The 22751-nt window shown below is 39.5% G+C and overlaps 1 protein-coding gene across 1 annotated transcript in view; it reads left to right on the top strand.

Annotated features, from left to right (window-relative positions):
* Positions 1-22751, top strand: part of SND1 (staphylococcal nuclease and tudor domain containing 1) — a 387820-nt gene that overhangs the window by 166668 nt on the left and 198401 nt on the right. The window contains exon 12 of the mRNA XM_016148646.2: positions 3318-3418. Within this exon, the coding sequence (XP_016004132.2) occupies positions 3318-3418 (101 nt within the window). The remainder of the gene's footprint in view (positions 1-3317; positions 3419-22751) is intronic.

The following is a 22751-nucleotide window of genomic DNA, read 5'->3' as shown; positions in this document are numbered from 1 at the left end:
TGCTAATTACACATTGACTTTAATTCTTAATTTGTCATAAGCTGCCAGCCAGGTGTGTGTCTTGGCTATGGGCTAGTCTCAGGGCCTCATTTGTATGAGATTTTCTTTAATAATTTTGCCTCCCCAGTGAGCTCTCTAATCTCTTGTTTTCAGTTCTCTTTTCTAGATATAGGAAAAAATTAATTGGCAGATAATGTGGCTTTTGGTTCTTTCTGAAGATTAAAGTTCATTTGTTTGTTTGGGGGGCAGTTCTTCCCATGGATCCCCTTCAGAGACATTTTTGGGATAGCACATCTTTTGGCCTTCCGGCCTGGAAGATGGGATTCTCAGGTGTTCAGTTTTGTGTGTGTCTCCTTACCGTGCATCCCAGCCCCCATCATCACCACCATCACTGCTGCTCAAGTGGCCTTGACGAATTGGCACTCCCTCTGGGTAAAGAGCTGATGTTACTCTGTGCAGTGGATTTGCCACTGAAGAGAAGGCTCGACATTGGTAGGTGTAAGGTAACCTTGAGCTTTACTTAATTCACTTTTAAACAAGGATTATCTCTACCCCGGTATTAGAATTGAGGGCTTGAGCTTGTTAGATGTGAGTGAAAACACAAGATATGTGGAACTCTTTGCTCATCACAACATATGACTTCCCACCAAATGCCCCAGATTGGACCATATTTTGTGGCTGTGCTCTTTTTAAACGTGGCCCCGAGTTACTTCACATTCCAAGATGTGGGCACCCTTGAGGTTTAGCTCCCGTACACTGATTTTCTGTGTGAGTTTGCTGTGACCTCAGCAGATACCCAAGTGCGCTTCTGGCCATCTTCCTGATTTTTCTGTACCTTAGCTGTGGGACCTTGCCAGAGGGGAGAGACAGTGTGGAGAGAACTTTTCCTCTGCTGGATCGAGTCATCTCTGTGGAGACGTCCTGTTCCTTGCCCTGTCTTTGGCTGTGTATGAGTTGTTCAACCCCAACCCCACCCTAGTCTGATCACATTCCTCAAGTTAACCCATCTCTTTAGCTTTAGACAAGTTGATAAGACCCAGCCATAATATCAGTGTAGGCACCAGACTTTAGGAGTCATCGAAATTTCTTCTTTTCTGTATTGTATCATGATAGTACCTCTTATCTTCAGCTCTTAATTGGCTTACTCTCTGATATGATGTCTTGTTTTTAAAACGTGATTAGATGGAATGCTGAAGTGAGTGATCTGACAGTTGGAATTTTAAGGCAGCTGTCCTTTTCAAAATTTCCATATTCATTTTTAAATGATTTTTTGAGGAACAGACAATTGGAAAGGATTTTAATGGTGCTCACCAGCAGTGTGGCTGAACTTGATGCTTGTGCTGTAGGGTGTCTTTGACCTGATCAGTGGGAACTAAAGATGTGTTTAGGAAATGAGATTCTAGACTTTGAGGCTGTGAGATGGCTTCAGGCTACTTGACCCAATGTGTCTCTTCAGTACGGGTATGTAAACTTGGTTGTTACCAAAACCAGGCACATACGGTAATTCTATAAAACAGACCCCGTATATTTGCTAAGGAATACCACATACTTGTTTCTTTTGACACATAAATATGTTTATCTTGCAAGGATTTGTAAGGAAAAAGCATTGCTCTGTGTGTCCATAATCCATACATTTAAGTGTATGCTGGAATTAACCAACTTTCCTGTTTAAGGCTCCTGACTTCCTAATCTATTTATAATACATCTCCTTTCTTAACTCAGAACCTAAAGATTCCTCTGGTCCATTTTAGACTTTTTCTTTTTGTCCAAAACTTCCTAACTCTAACTTTGTTGCTATTGGGTGTAGTTAGCTGTGTCATTTTGATTCATATACTGTGAAACCGGTCCCAAGCATCTTTGTGATTGTCATCTTATTTGTTCTTCTTGATAGTTTTTAACTTGATCCTTGAGAATTTATGGCGGACTGAACTTATATACAGTTTTCCTGTAGAGGCATTTCACATTTTTAAATACTGATTTTCAGAGGAGTCTAAAGGTTAAAGAACTGCTTTACCATAATGCGTCGGAGTCTTGCAGGAATGCTGCAAACCTCTGCTCTGTCAAGTATAATTTCTGTGGGGCCTCAGCTGTTTGTCTCTCTTTTGTTATCAGTCATTTTTTTTTTAAATAAGCATTTTTTTTTTTAAGAGCAGCTTTAGGTTCACAGCAGAGTTGAGCAGAAAGTAAATAGTTCTCATACACCACCCCCCCCACCCTATTTCTTTCTCTCTGCTATCAACACTCCCCCACCACAGAGGTACGTCTCTTGTAATTGATGAACCTACATTGCCACATCATCATCCAAAGTCCATAGTTTACGTTAGGGTTCACTCTTGGTAGTGTGCCTTCCATGGGTTTGGATAAATGTATTATTGTATCATCACTGTTGCAGCAATCTTGCATGCCAAGAATCTCCCCATTTCGCCCCCTGGCAATGACTGATCTTTTTACTTTCTTTATAGTCTTACCTTTTTCTAGAATGTCATAGTTGGAATTATACAGTATTCAGCTTTTTGATTGGCTTCTTTCTCTTAGTAGTATGTATTTCAGACTCCTCCATGTCTTTTCATGGCTTGATAGTTCCTTTTGTGTTAATGCTGAATAATATTCCTTTGACTTCATGACCACTTTATTTATCCATTCACCTACTAAAGACATGTTGGTTGCTTCCAAGTTTTGGCAATTATATAGAAAGCTGCTATAAGCATCTCGTGTAGGTTTTTGTGTGGACTTAGGCTTTCAGTTGTTGGAACGTATGCTAAAAGTATGTTTAGTTTTGTACAGAACTGCTAAACTCTCAGAGTGGCTGTACTGTTTCACATTCTCATTAACAGCGAATGAGAATTCCTGTCCATATCCTTACCAGCATTTGTTGTCACTGTTATGGATTTTGGCTGGATTATTCCATTAGGCATGTAGTGGTAGCTCACAGTTGATTTAATTTGCTTTTCTTCAGTAACATACGATGTGGAGCATCTTTTCATGTATTTTTTTTTTTGCCATCTGTGTAAGCCTTTTTCATGAGATGTCCAGGTCCTTTGCCCATTATAAAATTTGGTTGTTCATTTTCCTGTTATTGTGATTTAAGAGTCTTTGGTATATTTTGGCTAGGAATCCTCTATCAGATAAGGCTTTTGTGCAGTTATTCTCGACCAGTATGTGGCTCAGCTGTCTTTCAGTTGTTATTTTTTTAAATCTGAGATCCAGGCAATTGAATTGTGAATGTGGTGAGCTTTCACCACGTGCAGGCGCGAGTGGCTGCTAGAGAGCCGTCTCGAAAACTCCCAACCTTAACTACCTTGATTCTTTATTTGCAGGTCAATGTGACTGTGGACTACATTAGACCAGCCAGCCCAGCCACAGAGACGGTGCCTGCCTTTTCAGAGCGTACCTGTGCCACTGTCACCATTGGAGGAATGTGAGTGCTCAGCCTTCGCTAAGAGTTCTCCTCATTCAAGTCTCCTTCCTTTTGCCCTGATTTGCTTTCTGTTGCTCTTAACACAGTGATTTATGATTATTATGTGCCTCTGTAGCACTTTATGTTTGCAAAGTACTTTATAATCACTCATTAGCTAGTCATATACTTTATTATTATTATTTAAGATTTATTGGGCTCTGTGTACTTGCACTGTGTAACACACATTATTACTATTAATAATTATGCCACTTATTGTGAGTCAGTCAGGCCGCAGTTAGAAAGGTTCTCTGCGTATTGGTTTAGGAAGTTCAACTGTAGACTAGAAAAAAAAAGGAGGGAAGAAGAGAAGTTAATTTGACATTTTCTTTGTGTGGATGTATGTAATCAGCAGATGACAGGGTCTTCCTCTTCTACTGTGCCGCCTGCCTCCTGATTATATTCCAAAGTCTCTTGAGAGCGTGATTGATGAACCGTCTTCTGAGGGAGGTGTCTGGTGGAGGAAGGAGGAAGCCTGCCGGGCCATGCTTCCACAGTAAATATTAAAACAATCCGTCAGTCCCCGGTAGCAGTTCTTAACTCTGTGTAAAATATACCAGCATGGTAATTGTTTCCTTCTCTATTTAACAATCTTAAACGCTGTTTGTTACAAACTGGTGTTTTTCTTTCCTTTTAATGGAGCATGGCAGAGGGGAAGGAAAGAGTAGGCTTCTCATCAAAGCGGGGATCATCTTATCAAAAGTACGGTGAAGGCCGTTAGGAGAAGTACCTGAGCTGCCGCATGCCTCTGAACAGGAAGAGCATCCTGCAGCTCATCTACCTTCTAGAAGCTTCACCACACAGGAGCCTTTCCCCTTCATTCGTGTTGTCACATTTGGAAACAAGGATTTTTAGCCACTGTTACCACTCCTGTTTTAACGTTGTTGATGTTCACACAACAATCAGAGGCTTCGTTTTTGCCAAGAGGAACTTAGTATAGGCTTTTGGTGTCATTACCTTAACAGCATCACAGACATCATGTTAGAGCAGCTTCTCGACAAATCAGGTAATACTTTTGAAATGGGAGACAGCTGGAAATACGTTGGTCATTTGTCTCTCCGTATAGTTTCCATTGTTTATTACCAGTCTGTCAGTACTTCGTAGGAGCGTGATGCAAACTTCCCTACTACGGAGAGCAGGAACATTAGTGTTCCCTATATGAAAATTTTCGCTTTCACAAACAAGGAGTCCTCCCAGTAGGTAACTGCTCCTCCAATCTAATAACAACATCACTACTGTAAAAATGCACATCTTAGTTTTGGCAGATGCCTTCTACCCGTGTTTATCTAACAATCTTTTAGAATGGATTTTCATTTAGTTACCCCTGAGGTATATTTTTAAAGTAGATTTATACTGCTTAAAATTAGATATTTTGGGATTGCTCTATAGAGATTATTTTTAAAGAAAATTTGAGATAGCTGGTTTAAAACTTTTTCCTTAGTAGGCGATTATGGCCATGTCCCATGCCATGAAACTTTAAGGTTTCAACTGCATTGATCTTGACTTTGACCAAGATTACTCCTTTAGTCTAGCCTGCCTTTCTGCAGAGGTCAGGTGATTGTTCAACCAGCCAAGGTTTTAGTTAGATCCTCTAGCCTTGGTAAGAAGTTGTCGACCTTTCTATCCGCTTGGTCAGTTAACAACAGAAGTCACTTGGTCTTAATTGATAACATTGTACATCTGTACTTGAGGTTTGTGCCAGAGATGATAACCTTGACCTTCTACCTTCCAGTTCTTGCCATTGGGTTTTAAAAAATATTTTGTTTTTATGAATTACCAAAATATTTCCCTTGAATTAGACCAGCCTCGCAGGGTACCTGGAAATCATAGAGTTCCCTCAAAAATTTGTTTCTTCTAAACTAGACTTTGTGAGTAAACTGCTGGCTGCAATTGGGAGAGATACGAGATTTAGTGATATTGTTGAGAACAGCCCTCACGAGACGGCAAGCTCTCTGAAGACAGTGATTTTTGTCTCTTATTCCCTGTTGCGGTGTCAATATTCAGCGTGTGGTGGGAGTTCAATAAATTTGCGAATGATTTGTTTACTCTATTGCAAAGTACCCCTTTAGAAGCACAACAGGGAGTACTTAGATGTTTTTTTTTTTTTTGAGTTACAGGTTTGTTTTTATCTGATCAATATCAAAAAAAAAATTGTTGATAGTTTTCCTCTTTAGTTTGATTATTGGAGGAAGGTCAGTATCAAAGATAGCACCCCTCTAGAGAGCGTATACCTGGCAGCATGCTCTTTAGATTTCAATCTTACTCATGGCTTCTCTTTATTTTTCTTTTGCCTTGATATAGTTTTTATTTGCTTTTTTCCTAAGTTTTCCGTACTTAAACAATTCCAAATAATATTATAGAAAAGCTGAAGTATTGATAATAATGTCCAAATACTCGGCTTATATTTAGAATTAAGGTATACTAAAAGCATTCTATCTGACTACATTGGTTAGTTATTCAAGAACATTGGCTAGAGGAGGGGAATTTAATTTTATTTATTTCAAGTACTTAAATTTCATATTAAACACAAAAATAAGCATGCATTTCCAAATCTTCGATTTATGGGCAGCACAGATCAATAATTTGATATTCTAGTGAATGGCATAACTTCCTCTTTGGATTGGGGACTTAGCAACACTAACTATGGAACCCTAGATTTTTGTGATTTACATCTCCCTCATCTATTATAGTTGTCCTCGTATTCATTTTGCAGACATTTCAAAGCTATTTCTCCTTAATAAAGCTTTTAAAAGTATTCAGTTGTTTTCATGAGTACTTACTCTTTTTGTACTCATTTCAATTATTAATGTAACATTTAATGAAGTACATAATTAAAATAACAAGCACGACCAGTATAAATAGATCTGGGGACTGAAACAAATGGTACAACAGGTTGGGACAGATGTGCACAGGAGTGTCAGAGTAGCCTGTAGTCACTCTAACTGGCCTTAGCCAGTAGGTTCTGTGAGGTCATAGGAAGTCCAGGTCAGTTAAGGGAAGGTTAGTTTGGAGAGCTTCTGTAGTAATGTTTTGCCGCTCTCAGACAGGCTTAGTCTAAGCTTCTAGAAATGCTGTAGAACTAAGAAGCAATCCAATCTAAATTACGTCCGCTGTCATATGTTCGGTTGTACACCTACATATCGGCCTTCATAGCAGCTAGTACCTTTTCGTTATTCAAAGAGATCAGCTGAGATTCTCTGACTTTGAAAGCACTCTCAAGCTGCTGATTCCAGGGGCCTGGGAAAGAAGAGGCAGATGAGATACCGTCGCTTAAGGGTTATTGCAAAGCAGATTTTTAAATATATTTCACATGCTCAAATGTGTGAGTTGTCTGTATCCTCAGTAGGATTCAGTCTAATCCTGTTTTCCTTCTTGATGTGTGGGAGAGAGTCAAGTCACGGGATCTCTCAGGTGTGACACAGTCTTCAGCTTTCCATCTCTTGCCCTCTGGGGAATCAGTGAAAAGGAGTTTCATCATTCTTCTAATAGATTAAAATTTTTTTCTTGATTAACTTCGCTGTGGAGTTGGCAAGAGTTGTTATCTGCTAATCAAAACAGTTTAAATAAAAAATAAAAAGATCAAACTTTGAGTTGTTTCTCATTCTCTGGCTCCTGGCTTGGGAATTAGCTGATCCTTTTTGGCCTGGTTTGTGACATGAAGCTGTCAAGATGGCGCTTCTTGTTAATTACTTCTTATTGTATTTAAGACACTTAAATAACTCTTCTTGTGATTTAGTCTTCTATGTAATTAGCTTCAGTGATTAAAATCTCGTTCTTTCGTTATTGCCAGAGCCTTCTTGAAGAGCAAGATTTTTCTGGGGTGACCTTTACTTGTGCTGGACTTCCAAATTACTATGAGCTCCAATTTGGCAAACGCATATAATCTATATTAACCGATTGCTCATGTCTTTCTGCATGTCACGTTTTCAAAGAAAGGTGTTAAAAGAAAATCCGTTCACTTTTTAAAGAGCACCTAAACAATGTAACTTACGGTCAAGCCTCACATACTCATAATTAATAGCATCCCACTTCTCCATCCCTGGAAAATGGTCATGTACCCAGTAGATAAAAGGTGTCTAAGGTTTTTCCACAGTGCTTCCCATCATGTGAACTATTTCACAATAATAGGGGACAATAGACATGGCCCATTTTTGGAAAGTGAATGGCACAGAGACGGAACTATGGAATAGGAACAGTGAAAAATGCCTGTTTATTTTCTGCACAAGGTCACATATTTTGAGAGGTGTTTTGTTTTTTGTAATAGTGCTTTTTGAAACATTTCATCTATTGCTTCCCTGCATTGCCCATCCCTGCTCCCCCCACACGATGCATGCAAAGCCATGCTGCCCCCTTGATGCTCATCCCCCAGCAGAGATACACTGTCAAAACTCTTTTGGGCTTGGGTCATCTTAGTTCCCTCATCTTCCTAAGGATTATCATCCTACAGACTCAGAGCCATCTTTATGGACTTCCTTTTGTCTCTTGGATTTTTTGTAGATAGAGCTTGTCTTCACTATTTTTATATAAACCAAGCAGACTATTAAACTTGCAAGGAATAAGACTTCTCTTGCTTCTTTTTCCTTTTTCATCGGTTCCTGTTTGGAGCGATACTTCTTTCCTTGGCTGTTCTATTAGTGACTGAAGCATGAGGTTAGGTCTTGTCTTTCTTCTGCAATATCCTTTTATAACCACAGTTCGGTTTTCTCCGCCATGGTAGGAGAACATCTCATACAATCCCCGGCTTTTCTGCCTTGAGTTCCGTAGCTATAAGGCTTTCACTGTCGGAGCAAACCTTCCATCTCTGAGTTTTCAGATCTTAAAACGTACTAATATCTTTTAAGCCAAAAATAGGAAGAAAATGGCCTCTTGGAACCCTACTTTCTGGCCTAATGTACTTACTTAGAGTGGCCCACAGTATTCTGAAAGTACTATTTTGGCTCCTGAGGAAGTATGGAAACAGTGTTAATGTCAGTGCCTGGGCCAGGAGATGGGATATGGGTGGGGACCAACCTCCATCAAACTTAGTGGTTTTTCCCCTCCCAATCTTTACCCGTGTTGAAGGAAAAAAAAAATAGATATCAAAACACCAGAATAAGGGTTTTATTTTCTCCCCTTAAATCATAAACAAACACCTAAATACCCCTCACCTCTAAAAAGAGCACCTTAGACTGTTTTCTGGAAGTCATAGTCTGCTTGATTTATATAATCGTGCTCCTTCTGCTCTTTTGAGTAGCGGTAGTACACCTCTCTACCTTTCTGTGGCATTTCATTTGGAATACTCAGTAAAGAAATAGTTGAATAACTGCACCTTTCTCCTGTAGCTAAAATATATAGTGATCATTTTAAGAGATTGGTCCCACAAAACACTATAAGAAAGCTTTTACAAAGGATTCAGGGTGAGAGCGAGGAAAACACTGTTTTGTTTCAGACGGAACCCACTTCCATTCAAATGTTTCATGACTACAGAAACCTCATGCTGCCAAGTCTTCTTTGAAGACCTCTTGGTTTTGTATTATTGTGTTGCATCATATCTATATGGAAGATTAATTCGGTTTTCATAATGGAACCCTTGGAGTATATGTATCAGCAGAACCCTTTGCTAAGCAATGTGTGCTCTTTCCCTTTTCTTTATTCTCTGCCCCCCGCCTCCCCACCCTGCCATAGAGAGCCTGGGAGATGTATCTCTTTATTCATTCAACAAATATTTGTTGAGCACCTACTGCATGCCAGGCACTGGGAGTCTAACAGTGAACAAAGCAACAGGCAGTTCTTGGGATTTCTTGGCCCTGGTTGCTGAGGTCTCAAGAGTCTTGTAAGTTTTTATTGCCTTTGCTTCTCATAGAATCATGTTTAAGTAGATTTTTGCTTTAAGAAGCACAGTGACATTATTTAAACAATACCTGAAAAGGTTGTTTTCTATTCATGTTTTCCCAGGTACTTTTAGAAACTTTACCACTCAGAAAGAGGCTAAAATATCAATGAAAGATAATCCCTCTTGTATTTTTTTAACGAGTCAGTAACTTAGCCTGTCTGTAGACAAAATGAAATGCTCAAGTGACTCCCTGTCCTTTTCCTCCTCATATTGTAGTTCGTGGGTCGTTCAGTGTTGGTAAAGCTCTGAATCCTCACAGTTCACCGTGGTTCCCATCCTGCTCCATGTTCTCTCAGGACCGAAAGGCTGCTCACTCTCCTCTGCCTCACCTGGCGGAGGCATAGATGCCAACTTCCTAACAGGGTCTGTTTTTCAATTTTTTTGGTTGGTTATTCCTATAACTTTATAAATTAACACTACTGATTTTTAAATTATTAGCTTTAAACTGTGTCTATTAACTGAATGTTTGAGTGTTTTTGCTATTATCTTCACCCATTAACCCTTAATTTTGTTAAATTATTTTAGTTTTATCAAAAGCGAACTTTATAATGTTTAGTTACTCTATTTCTGGTTAATTTTATAGCATATTTATATACTTCCCATTCTATAAGATTAGGAAATTAGAATGTTTATACTTTTTTCCTTACTCCTCCCTCCTTTAAAAAAAAAGTTGTATTTTCTTCTATTATCAAGAGTTATAGCACTTTTTGCATTTTTCCTCTGTCAATATAATTGTCTTCTAAATGTGGCTTTTAAGTTAATCCTAAAAATGTAAATGTCCCCCCTCCCATAACACTTATATTTGTGTTACTGTTGGACCAAAAAGTAGAATAGTGTAATTGGACCTATAGAAAAAGAAACCCTATGTTGTCAAACCGCGCAAAGAAACTTTAAATTAATTCTTTCTGCGCGTGTCTCTTTTTCCTTTTTGCGCTTCCTCTTACGCAGCTGCCACTTGTATCATGCCATTCTCTTTGTGGTATTTCCTTTCATTCAATGAAGAGCCTTGTTTTTTCTCTCATGTGTTAGATGGTAAAATGTTCTGAAAACTTTTCTGGCTCTGAAAATTTTCAGTTTTATGAAAATTTTATTAAAATATTTCGAAGGGTCTTTTTTTTTATTGTATACTCAATTGGCTTTTTAATCTCAACTCACGTTTTCAACTCAAGGAGACTTTTTGTTGTAACTTCTTGAATTACTTTCTCTTTTGCTTCTGACTCTGGCAGTTTTATCAGTATATTGTATCTTATGCTTCATATCTCTAACTTTTCTTCCATTTTTTTGAGACCTCCTTTGCATTTTTCTTGTACATTCAAGGAGACGTCTTCAATACTATATACCTGCTTGCTTAGCCAGCCAGCCATGCATATTTACTCATTTTCATTCATTTCCAGTCTCTATTTATTAATCTCACTCATTCACTTACTTATGTTAGTTCATTTACGAGGTATTTATAGAACATCTGGTATGTGCTAAGCACTGTGTTAGGCATCAGGAATATATTGGTAGTTCTAAACTGAAATGATTTGTGCCCCTATGAAGTTGACAGAGAGACTGTTCTATTACTCTAGCCCACTTATTTTGTTTTTTATTTCAGCATTCATATTGAAATTTTTTGTTCTAAGAAAAAGAAAGTCTTTGTTTTTAATGTTCTATTCGAATAGAATACTGTTCTTAGTCTATGAATACAATATATTTTTCCCTGATAGCTCTGAGAATGTTATTTAAAAAGAAAAAAAAAAACACTCTCTTTTCCATTGAATTATCTGTTTCCCCATGAATAATTTGTTCTTTGTTTATTCTGTTTCTTTTCATTCATAAGTTCTTAACTATTTCATGGACCTCGAACTCTATTTATAAAGGAAGGGCCAGGTTGGAGTTGAGATGGTTGTTCCTCTGTGTTTGTATGTGTCCGCTTCCCCAAGATATATCTATCATGAAAGGGAATTGGTGAGCAGGAAGTATCAGAGACAGCCATCCTTGTATGGTGCCTGAAAGTGTCTGGACCTGGAACATAGAGGAAGCCCGCAAATTTTAGACCCAACTAAGATCGTCAAGGCAAAGAGGGCTTTCCTTGGCTGGTAGAAAGCCTCAGTGTATTTCCATGGGGCGGCATGGGAGAGGATGCAGGGGTGAGGTCTGTGATGTGTTCAGTCAGTTCTGTCTCAGACGCTAAGCCTCTGCTTTTCTTTCAGGCCACAGAAACCATCTAAGGTCCTTTCCCAGCTAAATCACCTACTCTTTGTTCTGCTATAACATGTGTTTCTTTAATGTGAATTATCTCTCATGACATTGGTAATTTGGACAATCATGGTGGTATAAAGGTGATGTCACATTGTTTTATAAGCAATGTTCCCACATGGTAAAGAAGTGACACAAGGAATAAGCTTTCTAACATTTAAAGAAGGAACTTTAGCCATATATAAAGACTTCAAAAATAAAAGTCTGAAATCTATAGCAACAACCTCCTTTAGTTTAAGTCCTGACTACTTTAAGTGGCTTCAAGAACTGACCTGCTTTCTGCTATGTTAAACTCAGTAGCAACCTGCAGTGCAGTTAGAGAAGCTGTGAAGACGCGCCTTGGTATTAAAATAGTGTGTTAATGAAGAAGTCTACATGCTGGATCAGACCTTATGGTTTGAGTAAAATGGTCTCTGTTGGAAACAAAGCCTTTGGTCCCTCCTGTAGGAGGAGGAGGAACGTGGGAGCCCCAGGGTTAAAGGCTGCTCTGCCAGTAAAGATTTAACTGCGCCCCCAGGGTTGTTCTAGCTGCTGCTTAGGCTAGAAAGTTTCATAGGGGTTGAGTGGTCCACCCATAACCCTGCTCTTCTCACTAGCCCTGTTTGTTTTGGGGTTTGAGGTGGTATTGTGGAATGTGAACTGTTGAGCAACACACATACCAAGTATGTGTTAGAAGAAATATCTGTACTTGCTGGTAGATATTTCTTGGGTTTTCTCCAAGGGCCAAACCCCTTGCTCTTAGCAGCTCTGTGGGCATCACAGGGACAGGGAAGAGGGTGGCTAGCCCAGCGCTTCTGAGAACTGTTCCGTTTGAGTGTTCAGATGGTGTCGCCGAAGCCTGCTCACTGGGGTGCTTTGTATTTGTCGATGAAGGCCCTTGAGGCGCCCCCAGTCCTCTACCAATCTCATTCCATCTGCTTTCTGTCTTTCAGGATTTATGTAAACTTTCTGATATGCTGTTAACTTACTTTCTTGTTTTCTAACACCGCTAGGGCTTCCTTTATGTCCACAACTGTCTTTTCTGTCATTGCCGTGGGACCTTGTGAAGGATGTCAAATGGACATGAGTTCTTGGTCTGCCATTCTGACCTCCCCAAAGCATTCTATCTTATCCCTGTGCAAAGGGCGAACAACGTGATAAGGGGAAGGGGGTGTTTGACGTTTTGCTTATTTCCCAGTGAGCCAAAAATTTGTGTCTTTTTATATGCCATTTCTCAGCCCCTTTATCTTCATAGTTGCTATGGCGAGCATAGTACAAAAATTCCAAGGGTTGGAATTTTTATAATTTTTTTATTTCCCAGTCATGATGACCCTTAACAGGTATTCACTCCAATTCATACTGAGTGATTGTTTAAAAAAGTAATAAAAATTGTAGTAACATTTTGAAAATTACCCATTATTTAATTATGCTAATACAGTAGCAGTTGTTTGGTGTATTCCTTTTGAGTGCAGGTTATTTTTTAAGAATTTAGGAATGGGAAAACTTCGACTACTTGGTATAGTGTCTAGATGAAGTCTGAGTTATGTTATTGTTGGATTTTAAGATTCTATGGATATATTTTTTTAAGTAGGCAGGTAAGCAGACCTGAGGTAAAAAAACAAACAAACAAAAAAAACCAAACAAACTTACTTCTACTTTTAGACAGCTGTGCAACCTTGGACCTTGGTTTCTTGTCTAAGAGGTCATAATCCCACTGGCTGTAAAGGTTAAATGTGCATTTTAAATGTTTAGCGTGGTTCCTAAGACATAATGAAGTGCTGAAATCAGCCCTAAGCCTCTGCACTCAACTGGTCGCCACTGATCCGGTGTCAGATCCAGTGCCCTTTTCTGTCCTTTTTCTCTTTGTCTCTTCCCGACGGCTCTGGCCCTTTCTTTCTGCTCAGACTTTTTTCCTTTTTAAAGAATTTTGCCTGAACAATTTTATTTTCTTATCTCTTCTTACTCTTTACCCTACCCCCTGGTCATCCTCTGGTAATACTGCAACCTCATGGGATGTTCTAAGTATTAGCTTAAATAAGATATAGGAAATGCCCAAAGGTTAATTGAAAACAAAGCAAATGCCCCACTGGATTATGGCTTAGCCTTCTTGGTAGTAGTTCATTTTTATTGTTCCACCGCAGGCACGTTGGTTTGGATTTATCCCTTTTCTCACTTTTTAAATTGTCATAAGAACTAAATTACATATATTTTCTCACTAACTATTGAATGTATACTGTGTTAACACAGTAATGATTGATAAGTTCTTGAATAAAAGTAAAAGTAATAGATGTTCATGAGTAATTTTTAATGTTTCAAGAAATTTAACACACATTTACCGTTGAGTAGGCACACGATTTATCCCTTAATAAAAAACAATCTTTTTTGCGTATCTTTCAAACCAAGAGGTGTATAGCCAGCAGTCTACATGGGTATACTTGCTCTAGCTAGTGGTCTCTACCAGTCTACTTTCTGCCTCCATATCTGAAATGGTGACAAGGCAGAGGGCTACTAAATGTGTCAGGGTGTGATCTTCTATACCCCCAATTTAGAAGTTTTACTGAAAGTCATACACTGTGAAACCCCTAGAATGACCCTTTCTGCTGTGATGCCTTTGCGAATTTTTGTGCCATCAGTAAAAAAATGCGAAACTAGGAGGGATTTAGTAAGTCTTTGGGCCTTGGAGATCCATGTGTATGGAAGAGTGCAGAGGTCTTCAACAGAGCAAGCCAAGTGGCAGGTAAAGGAAAGTTGGGGCTACCTTCCATCAGGCCTCCAGAGCCTTATGGCTTTCTGACGCATCTGCTTACATATCAGCAGTGATTCAGCAGGCTTGCCTTAATTTGTGCTTCTATTTCGTTAAAATCGTGGTTTATAAGCCATCGCATGTCAGTTCAGTAGCAAGGGCAATTATATTACAGTTCTTACATCATCCCACTTCTTTCCCCTCCCCCCAAATTATCTTGCCGTTGACTGCAAAATCACTTTGTCCCCCCTTTTTAAACTAAGACGCAACTATGCAAAGCATTTATTCTTGTCACCACTTTTTCGGAGATGTCCCTCTGAAATTGTGTTCCTTCTTGTGTCACTTAATACAAGCCTGTGGCTATGGAGAGATCAGACCATTGAGTGAGAATTGACACAAAGACTTTGTAGTGACTTAACTGTATTTCAAAACCAGGAACCAAAATAACCCTCCCCTCCCCAAAGAGTAGGAGAGGATAAGAAATTTCAAAACCCATTGGCCTCTTTGCTGGGCTCATTTGTTGCATATAGTAAGAGCTAAGAATCATTGAGTGGAAAATATGACTTCTGATTCTTAGGAAAAAATGTTGACCACCAGAAACATTTTCGTTTCAACTTAGTTTTTGTAAGTGGAGACTTATCTCTGGAATTTTTACCTGCAGAAGTTCTCTACTTTGTTTACACAGTAAAAGTTTAAAGCAGCTGCCACATTCTAGACCTTGGCTACACTGACATTGGGCTTGGGCCATTTGCTAATGGATTCTGGGGAACAAAAACAACACGCCTTGTTGCTATGGTGCCAACTGGCTGGGTCGTGGTCCATAAACCATAATGGGACAGGTAATGGAATTCTTACTGGGCCCTTTTTTCCTTTTTGACCTATATGAGAAAACTTATCGTGAGCTTCCACCCTAAGAAGCAACCTGTGCCAAAACAATTTTCTTCTAACTTATCTAGAATGATTGGGCTTGGTAAAAGAACATGGAGTTATTCTTCCACTGGCCTAGAATTTCTCAGAGCAGAATGATAGCTTTCCAGAATCTAGTATTTTGACTATCTTCCTCTAAACCAGGTATTATGTATATTTATATCAGCATTTGCATGAACTATAGAGGATGTGAAAATGACTCTCTGGGGCTACCCCATCCCCATTTTAGTCTTTTCTCCCTGATTTGGCTGGTTCTACTTTTACTGTCAGAGAAGATCATTCCAGATGCCATTATATAATTTTCTGTCTTGGGGTGTGTGTTTGTGTGGGCGGGTGGTTTTGTTTTGTTTTTAAGTGGTGGTTAATGTCAGGCTAATAATAAACTGGATACGTAGGCCTGGTTTTGTCATAATAGCCACGAGTTTGCTTGTTTGTCCCTTATTCCCCTGAGAGGCGGAGAACTCCCCTCTCCCCAAGTGATGCCTACATTTTGGAGGGGGCTCTTGTCATCACAGCTACCTAGAAAATGCAGCATGGCAATTGGCAGTTCTATTCTGAAGAGACAAAGATGAGGTATCTTCTCTCTGGTTGTTCCCACGACCAATTACTTCTCTTCCTGTGACCTCAATGGAACCAAAAGGTATAAATTTGCTGATCCTGAACTGATTCCAAAGTTTGGTTTATTTTCTATCCATAATTCTTAGGTTCTTGGTCTTTGAGGGAATGCCAAGTTCTTTGACACATTTATGATTCTGGGGGCCTTAAGTTGCATTAGGTCATTCTTAGGCCTTTGAATTCTGGGAAAGGAGACTATATTAGTTGAACTCTTCTGTGTAGGCAGTTTTTCACAAAAAGATGCGTTAGACCCACCTAAGGATTTTTTAAAAAAGAGAATGTTGCCCCATTTTTAAATTGTAGGTACTGATGTTTGTTGTTTTAAAAATACTCATCTTCGTCCCTAGATGCTCTAGTATCGTTGGCCTGGCACTGGTGTTTTGGCGGTTGATACTAACGTGCAGTCAGTATTAATAAGCACTATGAGAGGAAGTCCAGAGGAAACAAGAGTTTCCAAAAGCAGTGTTCTCCTCTAGTCTTTGATAAGTAGAGATATAAGTGATAGGAGGAATAAAAATAACTTTATAGATATATTTGTTCTCAGATCACTTTTGGTCCCTAAACACAGCCTGTACTTCCACTGATTTCCCCCATACCAACTCTGCTGAGGAAAAGGACAGAATGGCAGAACAGCGAAGGGACTAAGGGAGTGATGTTTATTTCTAGCTCAGCCTCCAGCTTGTAGCGTGACCTCGACAAGTCATTCACCCTCTGTACCTAAGGCCCTTATCTGGCCTTTTTTGGAGCAGAAAGTGGCATAAACAGTACTGCTAATATTATGTTTCCTTGATGTATCTCTTCTTCGTAATCTAAAATTCCTTTCCATTTGTTCTCAGTTCTTATCCGAGGGAACTTTTACCAGGCATCTGATTTGGGGTGAAAGAAGTAGTAGCAGCAAAGCCCAAAGTTTCCCATTGATTTTAAAGTCTAGCCATGGATTTTTCCTTTTTTGTAGCCCTCCCTCCTCAGACTCTTGATCATAAACATTAAGTTTACTTGGAAGTTTGAATTCACAAAACCAGATTTTACCCAAACAGTAGTGATCACTACCCATTGACCTCATTGCCATTAGACTTGACCTTGAGTTAAATTGTTTACCTGAGGGAACAACCTACAACATTCGAGAGAGCTTGAATTTAGACCTGTGATGCTCCTCTTGCCTCTGTCTGTAATGATCAGATTCATAGATTTTGTCTGATTGGCAACAGTTGTATTATGGTTGCTTTAAAATTTTCTTCTTAAAAGGAACTCTTAGTAAAAGGTATTAATGTCTTTTGTTGCTGGGGTTGTTGTTGGTAACTAACCAACATTATATCTTTTAGATATTTGGCGGGGGAGGGCCAAAGAAATTCAAGTATAATTTATCCATTTGTTAGACTCAGTAAATGCCATTTGTGGGTGTATTAAAGACTCAAGCCAATAGTTAAATGTCTAAGAAGCCTTAGAGTTTATTGTGTTCTCTTTTTGCATGTAGACTGATGCATCTGAAATTAATAACGTGTGTTTTGACGACTGAGACATAATTATCTGGCCGCCTTTAATCTAAACTAATATTCTCAAGTGATTTGCTTGCTGTTTTATGTTGGTGCCCTTCTAGATATAACACAATTTATGACCCTGGCTATTTTCTTTCACACTTTTCTATGTATAATCAGGGCCTATATTCAGTTAGAATACCCAAGTTGAACAAACTAGCCAATGCCATAATGTTAAATATTTCGAATGTCACTCCTGATTATAACATAAGAATTTGAGTTACATCACCTGCTCTTCGAGAACGCTTCAGGACTTTTTTCAGGGAGAGATGTCAATCTTGTTCTAACAGTGGGTTGACAGAGTGGGGAGAATCAAGAACAAGGAGTATTCCTGTTTTGGCTCAGATCATTGGAACTGGAACCGTTTTCCATACCTTGTTCTGCATTGAGAAGGGTGTGGCTGAGGACCAGTGCCTGTTAAGGGATTCTCTCTACCTGAGCATCTTCTTGGTGGCACTTGTTTAGTGCATTGTCCTAGAATAAAACCTTAAAAGTAAGTAGAAGGCTCAGGGGGCTGTGTTTTTCCCATTGAGGAACTCAGGAAAATTGGAGTGTGTTGGTAGGTTCTATAGCCTTGCCCATTTGTGCCAGATCCACGTTTTTCTTCATACTTCATCTCGAGAGCGTTTGTTGAAGGCTTTTGTTTGCACACTGATAGATTATGTTCAGCAGTAAGTAAGACATTAGTCATTGTGTGTTAGAAGATAGTTCATTAGGGCTAGCACACATCTCCCTTCCTCTCCCTGATCCAGGCCTCTCTACAGTTTACCTTTCATTTTAATAGCTGAGTAGTCTTTTTCTGGCAGCTCCAAAAAACAGGAGCTGAGGCATGAGTTCCCTTTTCCTGGAGCCTGGCAGGGATAGTGGGACTGTAATCAGACTGTGCTTGTTCAGAAACTTTCCTAGATTGAAATTGTTTCTTGGGCATAAAGTGTTAACACGCACCCACCCACCCCTACACCACCACCATTTTTTTAAACAACAACAACAACAAAAAAGTAAACTCTGGCCATGGTGTCAGGACTCCCTTCTTTCTCTTATTATGTCTTTACGAAGTTATTCACCCCAAATTCTGTTTCTGTAATTTTAGAATGATAATTTCCCATTCATAATATGATTTATTTGTTTCCCACTCTTTTTCCCCTGTAATAATAAAATAGCTGATAGCCATTTGACCAGCCTTTTTTTTAAGTCAGGTAATTCATTTCTAACTTGGAACTTGTTTCTTTCTAATCAGCCTCGTAATGTATTTGAAGACATCACTCTCAGCATTGGCTGCAGAAGTGATTTAATGCTGGGTTTTTAATGACTCCTTCATTAATCCTGGTATTCTGGGATTTAACACTCACTGGCCTTTGACCATTGGAAATGATGAAAACTTTGATTTCATGCATATTGGATAACACCGGATGGCTGCTGGAGCCGTGAATCTTGCATCTGCAGCAGCACGCATGATTGAGAGCACTGCGGTGGATGGGAGCTCTCCCCAGCCGTGCACCGCTGCCGAGGAGGTGAACACGATGTCTTTATCAGCTCAGGGTGACCTCTTCCCAGCAGAGCTGGGTATGAGGTGGGAATCTGCTCTGACACCTTCTTCGTCCACTGGCCAGATCTCTGGCCTCATGAAGTCAGGCTCACCTTTTCAGCTACTTTCTGAAAGATGATTTCTTTGAGAACATGTGTTTTAATGTCTGTACATTTTTTTTTTTTTTGTCTAATAAAGTCATAGAATTTTATAGTAAGAAGACACATTCAACATTATCCACCTCCCTCGTTTTGTAAACAAGGTGATTTGAGTCTGGGAGGAGAGACACAGCAAGGCCAGTGTTAATGATAATAGAAACCAACAAGAAGAGCGATCGCCAACACGTATAATGCTTTCTACGTGCCAGACATAATCTAAGTACAGTCATTTGATTCTTTGTCACGGTGTCATGAGGTAACATTCGTCGCACAGCAAGTCCAGTGTTCCTCGCAGCTTCTCCCTGGGCCTCCTGCTGCTGTTGAAAGCAGAGATGACAGCCTTGGTTGCTTTCTTTACTCTTAATGGAAGCATCGTGAATGTTCCTTCCAAGAGAGGGGCCAGCTTATTTACTTGTAGAGTCATATGGCCAGAGTGGTAATGCCCCGAAATAAATGCCAGATTCGCCCACCACTCTGTCCCCTCCCCCTCAAAAGATCACCGCTCAGAGGAAAGGAAGTCTCTTGCTTTGAGTCTCGATAGAGGCTGTTGTATTACAAGGGCTTCCACAGTTAGTTTATTGTGAACACATCAATTATCCTGATCCAACCTCGGTCGATGCGATATAAAGGTCACATGGCAGAATCATTAAAAAGCAACCAATTTTTAAAAAACAAATGTAGTAATAACCAGTGAGTATGACCCCCTAACTTCAAATCCTGGGTGTCATAAGAACTGACTTTTTTAAAAAGCCCACTTAAAAGAGCCGTGCCCTGAGGCAGGAGCTGCAAACTTTTTCTGTAAAGAACCAGACAGTAAATATTTCAGCTTTGGAAGCCATATGGTCTGTATTCAACTTTGCCTTTGCAACCATTGTTCTAGAGACTTATGCTATGGAGATATGAATAAATACCTACATAATAAATGATAAAACCAAGAATCCAAATGCTATGAAAGTAAATCCTTGTGACTTAGGGAAAGTATTTGTGATGGCAAGTATCATACATATAGATTTCAAAAGAGCTACATCTAAATATTTTAAGATGGAGGGACAAGAGCAAACTATCTCAAAAGGTAGCCGACTTTGGAAATTGTTTTCAATACAATCTTGATGGCTTTTCACTTCCTTCTAATTGAACTGTCTCTATACTGGTCACTGGTGATAGAACAATTCACTTCCTTTGTGTGTTGCCACAGGCAGCCATCCATCTGCTTATTGATTGTGCTCTTCTGGTTATTTGATCCTGTGAGCATGTTCTTGTTTTTTAGCTGTCTGATTCTCATTTACTGTTTAATGCTGCCTGTATCTTGCTATCTAGTATTGTAAAACAGCCATCTTTCCTGCTAGAATTTTATTACTTGCTGCCCATTTAATTTTCTGATTTCTCTCTTTTGTCATTCTCAGCAGATCAGCACTGACATAACCATTTTTCTTTTTTTTTTTTTGTCTTACCCTGTTGAAATTTTCAACCTGATCTAGCTTAAGAAGACGCTGCCCTGCACAGGATTGTGCTGGCCTCCTAGAGACGGTTTTTCTTTATGTTCAGCCTGCCCCTTTTCAGATGTATCTGGAATGACAACAGCTGCATTCCAACTGCTGAATAAAATGAGTTAGGAAAGCTTCTCATGGGAGAGCACCTGAACTCTTCAGCAAGGTCAGGGGTAAATTCTGGAACAGATCCGTCACTAGCAGGGTGTGAAGACCAATTTTTATTATGAGGTGGGGGATACACCCAATGAATGAGGATATGACTGAACCGGTGTTATAAGAGTGGCGTTAAACCTTAAACGTAAGGGATTAGATAATCTGTCATTATGCTAATGCTAGGTAACAGATGGCGGAGAGTTCTGCATCTCAACAGCCCTGCTCACCACAGGGGGAATTAGCTTGCACCCAGATCAACAGTCGGGCAGGAATTCCACTGAGAGAGCAGCGCTACTGGTGATTGCACTGGCGTGTCCTCTGAGGACGTGTGCACATGTGCTGGATTTCTTGAACTTTTCTATATTTTACATGTTTTGGGCCATGGCACTAACTTACCAGACCTCTTTACTCCTGTCTATAAAGAATTTGAGATGGTTTTTCTCCATCTGGTTTATTTCGGAAGGTAAAGATTGGATGTAGGTTAAGTAATTGCGGCTCAAGGCATTAGTATATTGTATATTTCTTCACAGAAAAGATGCCTTGCAGATACCAAAAATATCGTTGAATGTCAGTCTTTAGAAATGAACTTCAGAGGTAAAATGAGGAGCAGGAAAGTGGATGTGCTTGCTCTTTCTCAGCACCATACCTCGCCTTTGATATATATTGTTTAAAAAGATATGATTAAGTTTTTCGGCTTTATACTCTCTAAGGGTCAATCTGATCCTGCTCTGTTTTTATCCGTAAATGATTTCCCTGTGGTATTTTGCTAATTCGTGGCTTCTCCTATTCTGTGTATGCTGATTGTCAATTTTTTATTTCTCTGTGCTTGTCCCGACTCCCAACTTACCATATACCTGCTTTTCATTTCCTTATGTATGTCCTGCTCTCATTTCAAAGTCAACATGCTTAACACTAATGCTAATTTTAAAGACAGCTTTCCAACTTAGGTCGCCCCAGAATTACCTGTGTAGCTTATTAGAAAGCACCCCAGGCAATGGGGTGGACCCAGCTTTTGTAGTACTCACTAAAATAGTCGTCTCTCAACTGTTTCTGTTTTCTTTTCATACCAGTCTGTGACATAGTTAACTTAGAAACCAAGGGTCTAGCTAGACTAGGGTCATTTTGAGGAATTGTCCAGGTTGGCTGGGTAGCTATCAGAATTGATCACTGTGCATACAGGGTATGGATGGTTCCAGCTGTGCTTTAAATACGCATGGCCATTCAGTTTTAAGGGGTCAGTAATGTTGGTCAAGAAGCAGTACACACGTTTTGGACCAGGAGTTTGGCAGCAAGCTATCCATAGCTTTAGTTCCCACCGGGAGCTGGAATGATTGAGGGTGTCTGATCCTGCCTTGGTGACCCTTGGAGTCTTGGGAGAAAACAATTTAGTTGGGAAGTTGTGGTGGGTTGCTTGTTTATTTGTTATAGAATTCCCTTATCAATTCTTTTCTATTATTTCTGCAGTCACTGTACTCCATGGACGCAACAATTCAGATCTAAATTAATTCAGTAGCTTTCTAGATGTGCCTTGCGTAACTGCAGGCTTTCCCATCTCTATCTCTCCCTGCATAATGCTGCTGGATTAATTTTCCATCAGTGCTGTTTTCATGCTGTTACTTCACCACCACAACAGCTATTTTAGATTTTCATGACTGTCTTCCGTCAAGCCCCCTACTCTCTTCTCTCTCTCTTCATTCTCAGCAGACAGTCTCACTTCCTCTTTTATGGAGAAAATATGGGCTTATCAGGAAAACGCCTTTAACTTCCTGTTCTCTCAGCCCTGAACTTGTCGTCTTCCTGCTTGCTTTCTTATCTCCTGCCTTTCCACTTCTGTGGAAGATTTCGCCTTCTTTCTTTCTAATTTTTCTACATGTATGCCCTGAATTTTCTTTCTTTTGGTCTCCTAGGGATTTTGTGTCATCGATTATCCCCTTTTAACTAATTTTTTAAATGATCCTTCAGTCCTCTCTCTTATTATATGTACTTTCCCCATCACCTTCTCTTCGTAACCAAGTTAATTAAAAGAGTTAAAAGAAAGTTTAATTGTCTCCATTTGCTG

Source organism: Rousettus aegyptiacus, unplaced genomic scaffold (genome assembly GCF_014176215.1).
Source record: "Rousettus aegyptiacus isolate mRouAeg1 unplaced genomic scaffold, mRouAeg1.p scaffold_m13_p_13, whole genome shotgun sequence".
Lineage (NCBI taxonomy): Eukaryota > Metazoa > Chordata > Mammalia > Chiroptera > Pteropodidae > Rousettus > Rousettus aegyptiacus.
Note: the sequence above shows the minus strand (reverse complement) of the source record. Positions and strands in the feature narration are given on the sequence as shown.